Source organism: Mycteria americana, chromosome 12, assembly GCF_035582795.1.
Source record: "Mycteria americana isolate JAX WOST 10 ecotype Jacksonville Zoo and Gardens chromosome 12, USCA_MyAme_1.0, whole genome shotgun sequence".
In the NCBI taxonomy this organism is placed as follows: domain Eukaryota; kingdom Metazoa; phylum Chordata; class Aves; order Ciconiiformes; family Ciconiidae; genus Mycteria; species Mycteria americana.
This window is the reverse complement of record NC_134376.1, coordinates 3505378-3518275: the sequence shown is the minus strand read 5'-3', so window position 1 is coordinate 3518275 and position 12898 is coordinate 3505378. Positions and strand designations below refer to the sequence as shown.

The 12898-nt window shown below is 48.5% G+C and overlaps 1 protein-coding gene across 3 annotated transcripts; it reads right to left on the bottom strand.

Moving 5' to 3' along the window:
* Positions 1–297: 297 nt before the first annotated feature.
* On the bottom strand, positions 298–12843 carry TOP3A (DNA topoisomerase III alpha). Of its 3 annotated transcripts, XM_075515462.1 has the most exons (20): positions 12791–12843; positions 12136–12389; positions 10895–10954; positions 10404–10477; positions 8897–8972; positions 8246–8354; positions 7793–7936; positions 7072–7242; positions 6744–6844; positions 6532–6606; positions 6337–6419; positions 6010–6217; positions 5650–5835; positions 5086–5215; positions 4557–4670; positions 4311–4476; positions 3733–3876; positions 3317–3439; positions 2299–3029; positions 298–1272 (listed from the first exon to the last, which is right to left on the bottom strand). In XM_075515462.1, the coding sequence occupies exons 2-20, from the start codon at positions 12319–12321 to the stop codon at positions 1094–1096; spliced, it is 3060 nt and encodes a 1019-aa protein (XP_075371577.1). In that variant the 5' UTR covers positions 12322–12389; positions 12791–12843; the 3' UTR covers positions 298–1093. The 3 variants fall into 3 exon arrangements, 1 of the variants encoding a protein (XP_075371577.1); XR_012777657.1 differs by lacking the exons at positions 298–1272; positions 2299–3029; positions 3317–3439; positions 5086–5215; positions 12791–12843 and having other exon boundaries at positions 3736–3876; positions 12136–12736; XR_012777658.1 differs by lacking the exons at positions 298–1272; positions 2299–3029; positions 3317–3439; ... (5 more) ...; positions 6010–6217; positions 12791–12843 and having other exon boundaries at positions 6345–6419; positions 6532–6638; positions 12136–12745.
* Positions 12844–12898: the final 55 nt, after the last annotated feature.

Genomic DNA, 12898 nt, shown 5'->3' with positions numbered 1-12898 from the left:
GGAGTTCAGTCTAAACTAAGTGCAGGAAAACAGACCCTCCCTTCAGTTCAGCCAGCTGTCTGTCTGTCCCTGGGCAGCAACACTACAGCAGATGCAGCTGATGAGATGATAAAACCACTTTCCCTACCCCTCTGCAGCTCACTTCTAAATAACTGTGGGGAGTTTCTGCCAAGAAAGCTTTTGTATTGTTCCGATGAGCGAGTGGAAAGAGCAAGATTTGGGTGGACGCTTTTACAGTAATAGCTTAACTATTTTAAGTCGGAAGAAATAATAAGGCAAAGTTAAGATGTCACTGTATCAAATTTAAAAATTAAATAATCTTTTAATAAGAAACTTATTAGTTTGACAAAAATAACTTCCGTTAGCTAGCAGCATCACAGAGGCATGTCTCAAGGTTTGAGGAAGAACTCGGTTTCAAATTCAGGAACTGTCTAAAATGAAGGCTTTTCCTCAGCACTGCAGCTGAGCTTCCCTTTCAGGGCAAGCACCAGATCCAGCTTCTCTGCACCTGGCCCTCCTTCATTGGCAGGGACAACCAAGGTAAGGGGTATGGCTCTGCGACAAAAAAGAAAGGGGAATGTTGCTCAGGTAACGGCAGCTTAGAAGGGAACTTAAAATAAAATTCCACACTGTGGAAAGCCAGGAAAGAAGAGGTAAGCAGCCCTGGTGTCTGTCCTAGTGGCTACAATCCAGCTCTTCCTCGTGTAGAAATGCTGCGTACAACCACCACCGCAGCAGGAGCTGTAGGTGGACTAGATCCAGTACTGTTTTCTCTGCAGATTCAGTTTCTAAATGCTTCCTTGAAATGTTTAGACTATCCCAATCTGCTCAGCAGAAGGGCAGCTGAAAACAAAGGCTGACACCAGTAGCGGAGCCACCTTTCAAAGCTGGGTGAACCCTTGCTGCCCAGGCATGTAACGCATGCGTGAGGATGGTATCTCTTGGCAGGAGCAGCCTGCAACCAGCCCTTCCAGAAAGCACTCAACAGACTCGTTTCTAGACTCCAGCTCTTTTCAGCAGCAGTTGCTCCTGTGCTCCCGTAGCAGCTCGCAACCCTGGACCTTTCAGGCTCTCAAGAGATGTCCATCCAGGCTCAGTGGTTTTGAGGGCAGGTTTTCCTAGTGTGGCCAGGCTGTTGGCAAATGCTACAGGTCCGTGGTTTCTTGGCAGTGGCTCCTGAGGAGAGACTGCTTGGCCTCTTGGCTTTACTTCCCAACCCTCTTGAGTATCCACTGCTCCCAACGTGGTTCAAAGAGACATCTCCAGAAGGCCCTAGAGAGAAACAACTTGCATTTAAGTACCTTTGAAAATATATGTAGGTGAGAAACAGAAAAGTTCAAAATGGCAGATCAAGGATTTTACTATCCCAGCCACTCAGATTACCACTGAAACTGCACTTGCTTCAGATCTGTCTAAACAGTTAAATGTTACCCATTTGTCTTGCAGCATTGGAGAAATGTGGGAACAGAACAGGGGAAACTGATCTGCCTGGTTGCATGCTCTGGTCTACAGCTGAAGCAGAAACAACAAAACATGCCAGAGGAAAACCTGGTTTTTAAGTAGTTTTGAAAACTTGATTCTACCCCTTTAGGCCCAAATGCCTAAGGAGGAGGTGGCCAGTGTTGAAGATCTCTCTCAGACCACATCTCCACCTCTGTACTTTGCTTACTGTCCCTTTGTATCAGTACTCTTTCTTTTGCATCCTTATTTTGTGATTTATTTTTTTTTAATGAGTACTTGTTTTCAGCATCTTTCCACAGATGCCACACTCAGTTCCTCAGCTCTGATCAAAGCTTCAGACAGACTTGGCCTTTCACTGCATTCCTAAACTACAGCAGAGGGAGTAGCACGGTTTCCCTGGCATGACAGAATGCAGTTTAAGATCTCCAAAAGCAGTGTCACTGCTTCAACTCTGTACCCAGTCAGTAACAGCTCTCACAAAGATGAGCACTGTAATTTGGGAGGACAAATTCCCCACCAGACTGTTGGAAAGAGTGCTGGGCTTTATCCAACGAGTCACAGACAGACAGATGCTCAAGCACACACAGATGTGTGCTACGAAGACATATCTTGCTAGCACTTGGAAAGGTAAGCCAGACTCAGTTGTTACAAGCAACCTTTGAAGTGCTATAATGCTGCTGACAGATGTTCTAAAGACAAACCTGAAGTCTGTTAAACGTATGAGTTGCTACAAGAGCTGTCACGCTGTGGTAACATTACACGTGTGTGAGAAGTGTGTTCAGTTTAGCTTCAAGAACAGCCTCCAACCTTCACGTCTCACTCCAAGCCCAGCCTTACCTGGTGCCACGTTTTCATCTGCCCACTGGAAGAAGCCACACTGCTGCTCTCGGGGTTTAGAGCAGGTGTGGAACTGCCGCCCTTTGTTGGGCCCGTCCTTTTGGACGGTGCGTGTGACTGCTGGCTGGTCGCACTTGCAGACTGTGCCACCTCCTGAATCGGAGCTGTTGCTTCCAAAAAACTCTGGGCCTCTCCCTCTTCCTGGGCGCTGAAGTCCTGCTGGGCCCCTTCCTGCAAAGGGCTGGGGCAGCACAGAGCCCTGCGGAGCCACATTGCTTCTGTCCTCTGACTGCTGATCGGCCCAGAGAAAAAAGTTGCAGGTACTGGCACTGCATTTGTAAAACTGCCTGCCTTGATTGGGCCCTTCTTTGCGCACGGTTAACAGCAGGGCTTCGTTCCCGCAGTTGCACACCACTGCGTTGTTCCCGTCATCCGGAGCAGCCGAAGGAGCAGGCCTGGGTGTCCTCGTTGAGCTCAAGGAGAGTAGATGTCCTGGTGCCAGGTTTGTGGTCCCCCTCACGTGCCTGTTTTCACCACTAGCTCTGTTACAGGAGTTGTTGACCTGCAAGTGATTAGCTTGCTGGCTGGCTGACGATGCGGGTTGGGACGACCTGTGTAAATACTTCAGGTCCAAGAGCTCGTTTAGCATCTCATCACAGCCTCCGACGCAGCCAACAAACTCCAGGGGCACTATGGGTGGAACACTTCCTCTCTTGAATTTAAACTTCAGTCTAAAAGAAAAGGAAGAATGAAAGTTTCCCAGTTCATATAACTCCTCATCCACAGACCTCAATTTGGACTTGATTTTTTTTTTTTTTTGTAAATTCCGCTATGCTTAAACTGGTTTCCCCAAACCCTCTTCTTTCTATCCCCAAGCCCTGTGAGTGCTGCTCCAGCTTTCCAAGACTGGAATGGAAAATGGTTGCCCAGCCTAGCCCACGGAAGTCTCTGGCCCTGATGGCTAACATGTAATGTCTGAGGGGCTGCATTTTCCCAACGGATAACTGGTATGGCCTACCTGTGAACTGGATGCGGCTTACACACAGCACAGACGCTCTCGTCCCTGGCCACATCCAACACGAAATCAGGAAACCAGACTGCGGTTTTACAAGCTGGATAGCCCATGCAGCTGAGATAGAACCTGCCGTGGGACAAAGGCACCAGATGAGGAAGAGACAAAGTCAAGACAGTCAGTGATCTGTTCTCCTGTCTTGTCAGCCGTCAGAAATTGAGAAAACAACAAACTTTATAAAGGCAAATACGTACTTGAAAGAGAGGTTCAGCTGAGTCCACACAGCTTTACGTAGCTGGTGGAGTTAGCTAGCTGCAGCCCAAGTTTTCATGCTTGCTGCAGAGGTGAGGACAACAAACAATGCCTAGAAAAACACAAACCAACACAGAAGGCTACTTTCTACAACAGAGAAGATCACCAACCCGCCGTTCTTCCTGGTCTTCAAGACCATGTCGTTGTCGCACTGAGGACACTTCCGAACTGAAACAGGCATTGCCGGGTAGACCTCCTCTTGCTCTGCAATTTCTGTGGCTTCTCCAAAATACTGAGCCAGGGCCTGGTCCAACCTATAAAGAAACAAGCAGAGCATCCTGTGTGTCTCCTCCGCAAAGAGCAATCGGGCACTGCAGTGAATTAGTGCCTGCTGCCCTCCACACAGCCCCTCTGAGCTTCTCCATGAGTATGTTGATTCAGCACCACGCCTCTGGAACAGGCTAGGTGTGGGTACAACATGAAAGAGGTCAGTGCATGTTGCCATCTCCTTCAGCCAGCTCTGAATTTCATCTTGAGGGTTTAAACCAAGATGAGCAGTTAGTCGGCACCAACTCACGACAGCGTGCCAGGCTGCGAGTCATCCCTTCCCATGCAAATGCCTACACGCACTGGGCAGAGCTCCAGGGAAACAGTGTGACAGGATCCCGCTCCAGGCTGAGCCCCACATGGGAAGGCAGCACCTCCCAGAACAGCAAAGCAAACAGAAGAGGGCAAAGACAGGACTCACTTGTTGGCTCTGGCCACAGCTTCGATGAAGACTTGCTTGTACTTTTGGACTTGCTGCTGCAACACTGCAGATTTGTCTTTCTTCCCCTCACAGATCAGTTTCAGATCAGCCTCCAGCTCAGCTCGAAGGTCAGGCTTGGACATCTCGTAGCCCATGGAATCATAGCCTGAGGAAGACACCGCATGGTAAGCGAAAGGAAGGAGCAAGTAAGGAACCCACCATCTTCCTAACGGGCACTGCCCTTACCTTCAACCAGCCCCATGCCCAGGTGGCCTGGGAGGAACCGCTGATCCGCTGTAAGGCCCACGTACATCCGCGTCTTAATCGTCTCGATGTGCTCGGCGTGAGTGGCGTCAGTCCCTGAAAGCAGACAGGTTGTTAGTCGAATTAGGTGCCAAGAAGTGATTTCCCCTGTGCCTAGGGCAGACCACAAGGTGCTAAAGGGACAAGGATACAACTTATGGCCAGGAGCAGCACAGCCCTCATGTCCGACTGGCACTGAGGCCAACAAGGTGCTAGCAGGCACACCCTGGACCCTAAATTGCACATCTCCCTCGGTATTGGAGGCACTCTGCAGACTCTTTAGGGTCTCTGGACTTTGCCCACAGGTCTCTACTATCCCTTTGTTTTGTACATTTAAGAGATTTCTTATCTGAAGTGACATTTAGAGAATTCCCTATTCTGAGGGTGGGACAGAACTGGTGTTAGAGAAGTTGAGAAGAAGCTTATGAACAAAGCTCTCCCGAGAGCAAGAGGCCACGCTGCCAATACTGACCAATGCCATGTTTCTCCATAAGAGCAATGAGATCCGCTTCTGTGAGGAGCAATGGAGGGCTGGTTTCCCCATCCACCATCTCTACTGTAGTGGGCTGAAAGCGAGACCCTTTCTGATACAGTGGGATAACCTAAAGGGAAGGAGAATCTCTTTGAAACTGCCTTCTGGTCCATTCACTGAAGACAAAATGTCACACTAACAGCAGGCCAGTGCAGTAATAGAGCAGCGCCCTGTTCTGGAAGAGATCCAGTCTCAGGGTCCTCAGGATTAGCCAGTAATAAGCTGCCAGAGAGACCACGGAATAGCAATTGCAGCTCCTCTTGGTGAGTAAAGCCAACCCCACAGCCCTGTATGGTCTCTACTGTGGTGTCAGAAGGGGAAGAATCTATCCAAAGCACAATAAAGCTGCACAGGTTTTCAGCAGAGATGGCTCTGAGTGAAACAGCCAGCGGGCCAGAAATTGTCAAAGGACGTTCTGTAGAGGGGTCTGAAGTTGGCAGTGAAGTGCTATTTTAAACTCCAGGTACTTTAGCCTCTCCCATCTATGTTATTCAAGGGTATTACCTTATCACTCCACTTCTCGTAAGGATAGACTTCCAGATAATTTTGGGCCAGGATCATTAGTCCTTGAGCAATGAATCGCTCATTAGCAATGTCAATCTCCACAGTTGTTTCCTGTCCCTTGGCATCTTGAGAGCAGCAAGCCAAAAAGTGGCGCACGATGAATTCATATAGTCTCTGCTCATTGCCCTAATATCAAACAGTAAAAAAGGGTCAGTGTCCTCCTGTGTTAATGGGATGTCAAGAAATATTAGTGAGATCTCAGGTGAGGACACTGTGCTAATGACCATATTATTAAGACTTCTATCTTTACTTATCAAGCAATACAAACCATCCAGTTACCTCTGCCTTTGTTAAACTCACCTGCAGGTTAGCAGTGTATTTTGTGGGGTGAATGGGAGGGTGAGCCTGATCTGATTTGGTTCCACTCCGAGGGGTTGGCCCACCCTGATCCAAAATCCTCTGTGCAAATGCTCCCCAGTTTGGGTCCTGTGTTTGCTGTTGTACTAAGGCAGAGAGGTTCAGCTCCTTGGGGAAAATGTTGGTCTCAGTTCGGGGGTAGCTAATGAACCTTAGGAAGAAGGACAGAAAAGCACTTTAAAAGGTGCTCCAAGATGCTTCCCATTTTGGACTAAAGGCCATTTATTTTTGAAAGAATTAGGTTTACCAAGCCAAGTCTTGCTTTCTTACCCTTGAGTATAGAGTTTTTCTGCTATTCTCATGGTTTCCTTTGCGTTTATTTTCAGTTTGCGGGAAGCCAACTTCTCAAGTTCCTGCGTTGGGAGGAGCCAGAAAAAAAAAAATTGTACATAATTCAGAGTGGTGAGTAAAATATCTGTGCAAAGCTTCTTTCAGATAAGTCCATTCAGCATAGATCAAACGTACCACAGTGTCCAGGGGCAGGGGCCTCCATTTGCTCTTTGGCTTGCTCCCAACCTCAACAACAGTTGCTACCGGATCCTAAACACAGAGTAAGCAAAACGCAAAATCTCCTTTAAGAGTTTACACAAACTGTTCTAAAGAACATCTTGAGCGAGACAGATGCAGGAAATGCTTGGCCGATACTGGATTACACAACTATTTACAAGCTTTCCTACCTCCATACACATCTGGTAAAGGACCAGGCACGCTGTGTGATTAAAGAGCCGGTTCCTCTTCCAGTTGAAGACCACGCTGCCATCTTCATGATCATGTGTCACTGTGTTGAACAACAGATCTGAGTGATATGGTAGTAATACCGTGGAAATACAGCAGAGGCAGTGGGGCCACGCTATTGGGAAACCTTTCAGTTCTGCTTAGTGGTCATGGCAAAGGAAGGGGAAACCACCTCTGCAGCATTGCTTGTTTGTTGCCCTGATGTTTTCCCTTTCTAAGCACGTCAAACCCTTTAAGATGGAGCCCAGGACTTGCTTTCCCCAAGCATACCTTTTATTTTATAGAAGGCTTCAGGAACAAAGGCCTGGATGGCTTTAAAGCGTTCAACTACAAACCCCAGCGTTGGGAACTGGCAGCTACCGTAGCTGATCAGCTGATCTGCTAAAATATCAGGGAAGATCTTCCGGAGCCTCAGTGTCTGGAATCTGGTGAAGGCAGCACCTGACAAAATAAAACAGACAGCAGAATTGGATGATACAACATTGGAGGATAATCACAACACTTCAGACGGTTCTTTTTAATACTCTGAGTATTAATTTTACTCTAATTTTAACACTAAAAGTTGCAGAAGCCTGTCACTGCTGCACAAGCTATAAACCTAACGTTTGCTTCAAAGAGCATGTTTCCAGTAAAACGCAAGATTTGATTTATTTGTATCTGATCTAGAAATCCAATTTACGACACTATAGAGGGCGTTTCTGTCTTGCGTTGAGGCTACAGTAACAGATGATTTCTAAACACCCCTTGCTGGGCTTTAACAATGTGCATTCAATGTGGTTAGACAAGAAGTGAGGAAGAGCCCGATGGACGGCTACCTCGTTTGTACAGCAGTCTAAGGGAATTTAAGTATTTATAGACAATAAGCTATACCCTGATAACAAAGCTGTCCCCTGCGTACCTACAACGCTCTTGCTCACTTCCCTTTAGCAGAGGTGTATGCAGCAGCTCAGGCCTAGCAGCCTGCTCTCACCTCCAGCATGTGTTTACATACCTATCCTGAGGTCCAGCTCCTGCCTGACGTCAACCGCATCACTCGTTTTTTGATCTGGTTGGGTGAGGTTCTCGCAGGCTGTTCTGACAGCATGAAGCGTAATCTCTGAAAAACGGGCTCGGAAAACCTGGAGGTTAGGCTTTACTGTCAGACACATACACAAAAAAAGAAAAAGAAATCAAAGAGTGACTCAAACACCAACGGAAAGGAGCAACTAATGAACAGCCATCTTCGAAAGAGTACGCTGTCAATCTATGCCATAGCTTTCCAATAGCTGAACATATTTCTGGTGTATCAGAGCCACATATTTATCAGAACTACGGTCAACATATTTAACCTGGGCACAGTAAGATTGAGAATACGCCTCTGTTACAAGATCTCTGAGCAGCGATGATACCTGTTAAATCAGCACTTTATCGGAACCCAGATTGATGCAGAAGATGCTCTACGCACCAGCTTTGCAAACGTGAATTATCTCAAAGCCAATGTTCTCTCCTTCTCGATCGCAGTCAGTCCAGATCACGAGCGCTTGGCACTGCTGGACTTCTCGTTCAAGGGTTCTCTGAGATGAGAAAACAACGCAGAGTGAGACGTACCAGGCCACTTGCTTTGTCATTTAATTTTAGAATGACTCACTAACTGAACACGAAATGCAAAGTGTATCCATAGAGATAGATTGTTGCAATAACATTTTGTAATTGTGTCTCTCATGAGATTAGGCAGCTTTCAAAAGAATTGAGTCATTTATTTACATCTAACTCTGTTAAAAAGCATGGCTTGGATCGGATTGTACCATAGTCTGTTTCTGAAAATGTCATTTTTTGTAAAATTAGGACGCAATTATCAATTCCACCTTGTTGGAAAAAACATTTCTACTTTTAGCAAAGTAGCTGTTTCTTTACTGCACTAATTGTACACAAGCAGGAGACTTTCAATGTCACAAATGAACAGCATATGTAGTCCTAGGAAATGCAGGAGGAATTTGCTAAACTCTAGAACTTGGACGTTAAGGACAAAGGTACAATCCTCCTTCTGTCTGAGACAATATTTGTAGAACTAACCTCTGAACTCAGAGTTTCAGGGAAACTCTTAAAAACAACTTACCTTGATAGCCATGTAATTTTCAGGGCAATACTTCTCGATTTCAGCATCAAAAAGAGCTAGAGGGTTGCAGCTATGCCTGGTAAACAGAGGATAAACAGTATGCATAACAAAAACTAAAACATATGTTGTGAGACACTCACTGGTGCTGTCTTGTGAGGAAGTCCTGTTCGAGTACTGGAATTAATAATGTATTTTATTATGGGCCTCATCTTAGACAACTTAGAGTTCACATAAAATGCTGCGTTACGCTGAAAAGCAACAGAACCAGAAAGCAACCAGAGAAAACAGCCCTAAACAAGCAACTTGTCTTATTTCAAGGACAGAGAACAAAGGGGAAGGAAGACAGAGAAAGCACCTCACTTCCCAGGACAACTCCTAGCTGAACTAAGAACACGAAAACGTCAATCAAGTTTTGGAATTGCTTTAATTACAAAACTGGAATTATGGATTGATGGGCCAAGGCCAATTGTATGAGGTTCAACAAGGCTCAGTGCTGGGTCCTGCCCTTGGGCCACAGCAACCCCATGCAACGCTACAGGCTTGGGGAGCAGTGGCTGGAAAGCTGCCTGGCAGAGAAGGACCTGGGGGTGTTGGTCAACAGCCAGCTGAATATGAGCCAGCAGTGTGCCCAGGTGGCCAAGAAAGCCAATGGCATCCTGGCTTGTATCAGGACCAGTGTGGCCAGCAGGACTGGGGCAGTGATCGTGCCCCTGTACTCGGCACTGGTGAGGCCGCACCTCGAACGCTGTGTTCAGTGTTGGGCCCCTCACTCCAAGAGAGACATTGAGGGGCTGGAGCGTGTCCAGAGAAGGGCAACGGAGCTGGGGAAGGGTCTGGAGCACAAGGCTGATGGGGAGCGGCTGGGGGACTGGGGTTGTTCAGCCTGGAGAAAAGGAGGCTGAGGGGAGACCTCATCGCTCTCTGCAACGACCTGAAAGGAGGGTGTAGAGAGGTGGGGTCGGTCTCTTCTCCCAGGTCACAAGTGATAGGAGGAGAGGAAATGGCCTCCAGTTGCGCCAGGGGAGGTTTAGACTGGATATTAGGAAATTTTACTTCACTGAAAGGGTTGTCCAGCATTGGAACAGGCTGCCCAGGGCAGTGGTTGAGTTGCCTTCCCTGGAGGTATTTAAAAGCCGTTTGGATGAGGTGCTTAGGGACGCGGTGTAGTGGTGGGCTGGGCAGTGTTAGGTTTACGGTTGGACTCGATGATCTTAAAGGCCTTTTCCAACCTAAACGATTCTGTGATTCTGTGTAATTCCTTGGGCTTGCCTTAATGTATTTTAACCAGTATTATGACTTCAGGGTTTTTTAGTGCTCTGAAGACAGTAATTTGAAACAATATTTTAGCTATTCTACATAAAATTTGGTACTCGTCACCCTGCTCTGCACGCAGTGTCAGAGTCCCTCCCTGCTCCCTAATCTTCGAACTCGCTGCGCCCCGCTCAGCTGAGGGTTGAAAGCAGAAGATGACAGCCCCCCTTCCTGCGAGGGGGTACGAGGTACTAACCATTTGCGAAACGGCAGCTTAAAATCATGAGCCAGTAAGTGTCCTGACACGGATGTCATCACCATAGTAACATTCTGCAAGAGACAGAGCAAGGTAATTAGTGCCCATCGTTTGCTAAAAACTACCCACAGCCCCCAGATCTTGATGCAGTTCTCAATTTACACAGTGACACCTCCCTCCTGCTGATATATAATAACAAGCTCTTCTCTCTACTGACAGCTAAATCTATGGCCTTATCCTCAATTTTTGTAGGAAGCTCCCAATTCTAGATAGCAACATATTTTTGACCGATATAAAACCAGAAAGTTGAAAGACTTAAAGCAACAAAACAAGTCAGTGGCCGAGCCAAGAAAAGAACATCTGACTTTTCCTCATCTTTGGACAAAATGTCCCCATCACTGATATGTGTTTCGTAACATCTGACAAATGGCTTTTAGTAATTAGTATTTCGTACTTCTCTAATCCAGCAGTAGAATGAAAGAAAACTCTACCTGGCCAAACATCTGGTAGTCGTATTCGTAGATCTTGTTGAACTTGGAAAACCCTTCTCGCTAGAAGGAAAAGGAAAGTTGCTGAGTTTCTGGCTCCTAACAGAAACCAAGCGCATTCCGCCTCGCTTTATACACGCTCTATGGCAGAGCACAGAGAAGCATGGGGCAAGTGAAAACCAGGTACTGTAGCCAAAACAGAAAGGCAAGGTAGGGTGAATGGAAATTGCCTGCATCATTTATGGAGACATCGAAATGGTGTTTTCCAACATAAGAGTATTTTAAACCATGCCTGAAGGGGATGCCAGGGTTATCTCCTCACAGATAGCAAAAACAAACAGTGAAGAACAGGTTTGTTTAATGGGGCTGGCCAATTATATTCCTGCCAAACAACTGCCCTGCTCCAAATGGCAGAGTGTCAGCTCCAGGTCCCCAAAAGTACCCTCTACCTAACTGAGACTCGTGGAAGTTTCTAGATCGAGTATTTGCTGCTTTTTCTAAAGAAGCAGGACGATATCTTCCTTGACTGGTATTGTCAGCACTCAGGTTCTCAAGAACACCTTTCATTCAAATATAATTCCGGTCTAGAAGCACCTTCTAGTTCCTTAGCTTGGAAATAACAAGTAATTATGCAAACTGTTAAAGGTCACAAGACAAAGCAGCAGAAAGAAGTCTTTGAACTCCTCTCCTCCACACCACAGACCATCTTTGCTTTATTATGTGAACTTCAGTAAACCCCTGATGCTTGCTGACGCTGCAGAAGCGGTGCTTTTTGACAGGGAAATGCATGCCAACAGATGGTTTCAGTTCCTGAAGCCTTCCGCATACATTGCGAAGCTAGCAACGACACAGGGAGCCCTCACCGCGGAGCTCAGCGCCTGGAGAAGGCAGTCCGGGCAGAGGGAGCTAAATTCCAACAGGACTTAAGTCACAGGGAAAAGGGATCCAAACCTCCCAAATACATTTGGGCAAGTAGCGTTTGTCCGCAAAAGAAAGCCATTCTTGTACTCTTGCGCGGTCAGAAGCGGCCAGAGACAAAAACAGTGCAAGGTGTTGCACGTGGTGATTCGAACTGCCCGTGCCAAGCTCTGCAGAGCGGGCTGGGGCTACCACACAAGACACAGAGTACACCCGAGACCAGGACAGTGCTGCACAGCGGCCCTGGTGAGCTGACCCTCTCCAGCCAGCTAAGCCAGACCTGCACGCGTATCAGGAAGCGGTAAGGAGATGTGGTGTATTCCTACCCGTCGCATTCTGCTGTTGGAGAGCAGATCCGCAATCCCTCGGGCAGCATCGTTCTTCTCAGCTACGCACAGAACCTTCCGGATCCTCTGCAATGCCATATCCTCCGCAGCCCGGGAGAAGAGACGCCAGGGCTGCGGCAGCATCCTGACCCCGCAGCGAGCAAAGAGCCGCGCTTGGAAGTTCATTACCAGAGGCGGCGGCAGCTCCCGCGGGGCCAAGGCATGCTGCTGTGTCCTCGCCCTGTGGCCGGAGCCTGCCGAGGACGGAGAGCGATCGCTGAATCTCCCCCGCACGGCCCCGGTCAGCCTTTAACCGGCGATCCCGGCAGGGCCCGGGGCATCCTCTGCCCGGCTGCCCCGGCGCCATTCGCGGCGCAGCCCCCTCACAGCTGCACGCAGCTGGAGGAGGCTTCTCCCCCCCCCAACAGAAACGGCTGTCCGGCGGGCCCTGCCCGCCCCCCGCCCTCAGGCAGGGCCCCGGCCCCCGCCGCCCTGCCAAGGCCTTCCCTCAGGCCGGGGCTGGCCCCCTCCCACCGCAGCCGGGGCAGGGCAGGCCCCCCACCCCACCCTGGCCCCGGCCGGGCTCTCCCTCACCCGGGACAGCCCCCTCCCCTCCCCGAGTCCCCGGTTCCCCCCCGGCCGGGCTCTACCTCACCCCACTGCCCTCCCTCCCGCGCTCGCTCTGTCGCAAAGAGCGGCGGGACGCGACGCGCTTTCCCTCACCGTTACGCCCTGCCGTAAAGCACCACCGTGGCGGGAGAGA

Bases quoted from the DNA above. Each gene is read 5' to 3' on its own strand.
- TOP3A (XM_075515462.1), bottom strand. From the start codon at position 12,321: ATGAACTTCCAAGCGCGGCTCTTTGCTCGCTGCGGGGTCAGGATGCTG. The intron at 7,937-8,245 runs GTGCGTAGAGCA...TGTGTCTGACAG, and splicing joins AATTCACGTTTGCAAAGCTG to TAAAGCCTAACCTCCAGGTT. The intron at 3,440-3,732 runs GTTGGTGATCTT...GTCCCACGGCAG, and splicing joins AAGACCAGGAAGAACGGCGG to GTTCTATCTCAGCTGCATGG.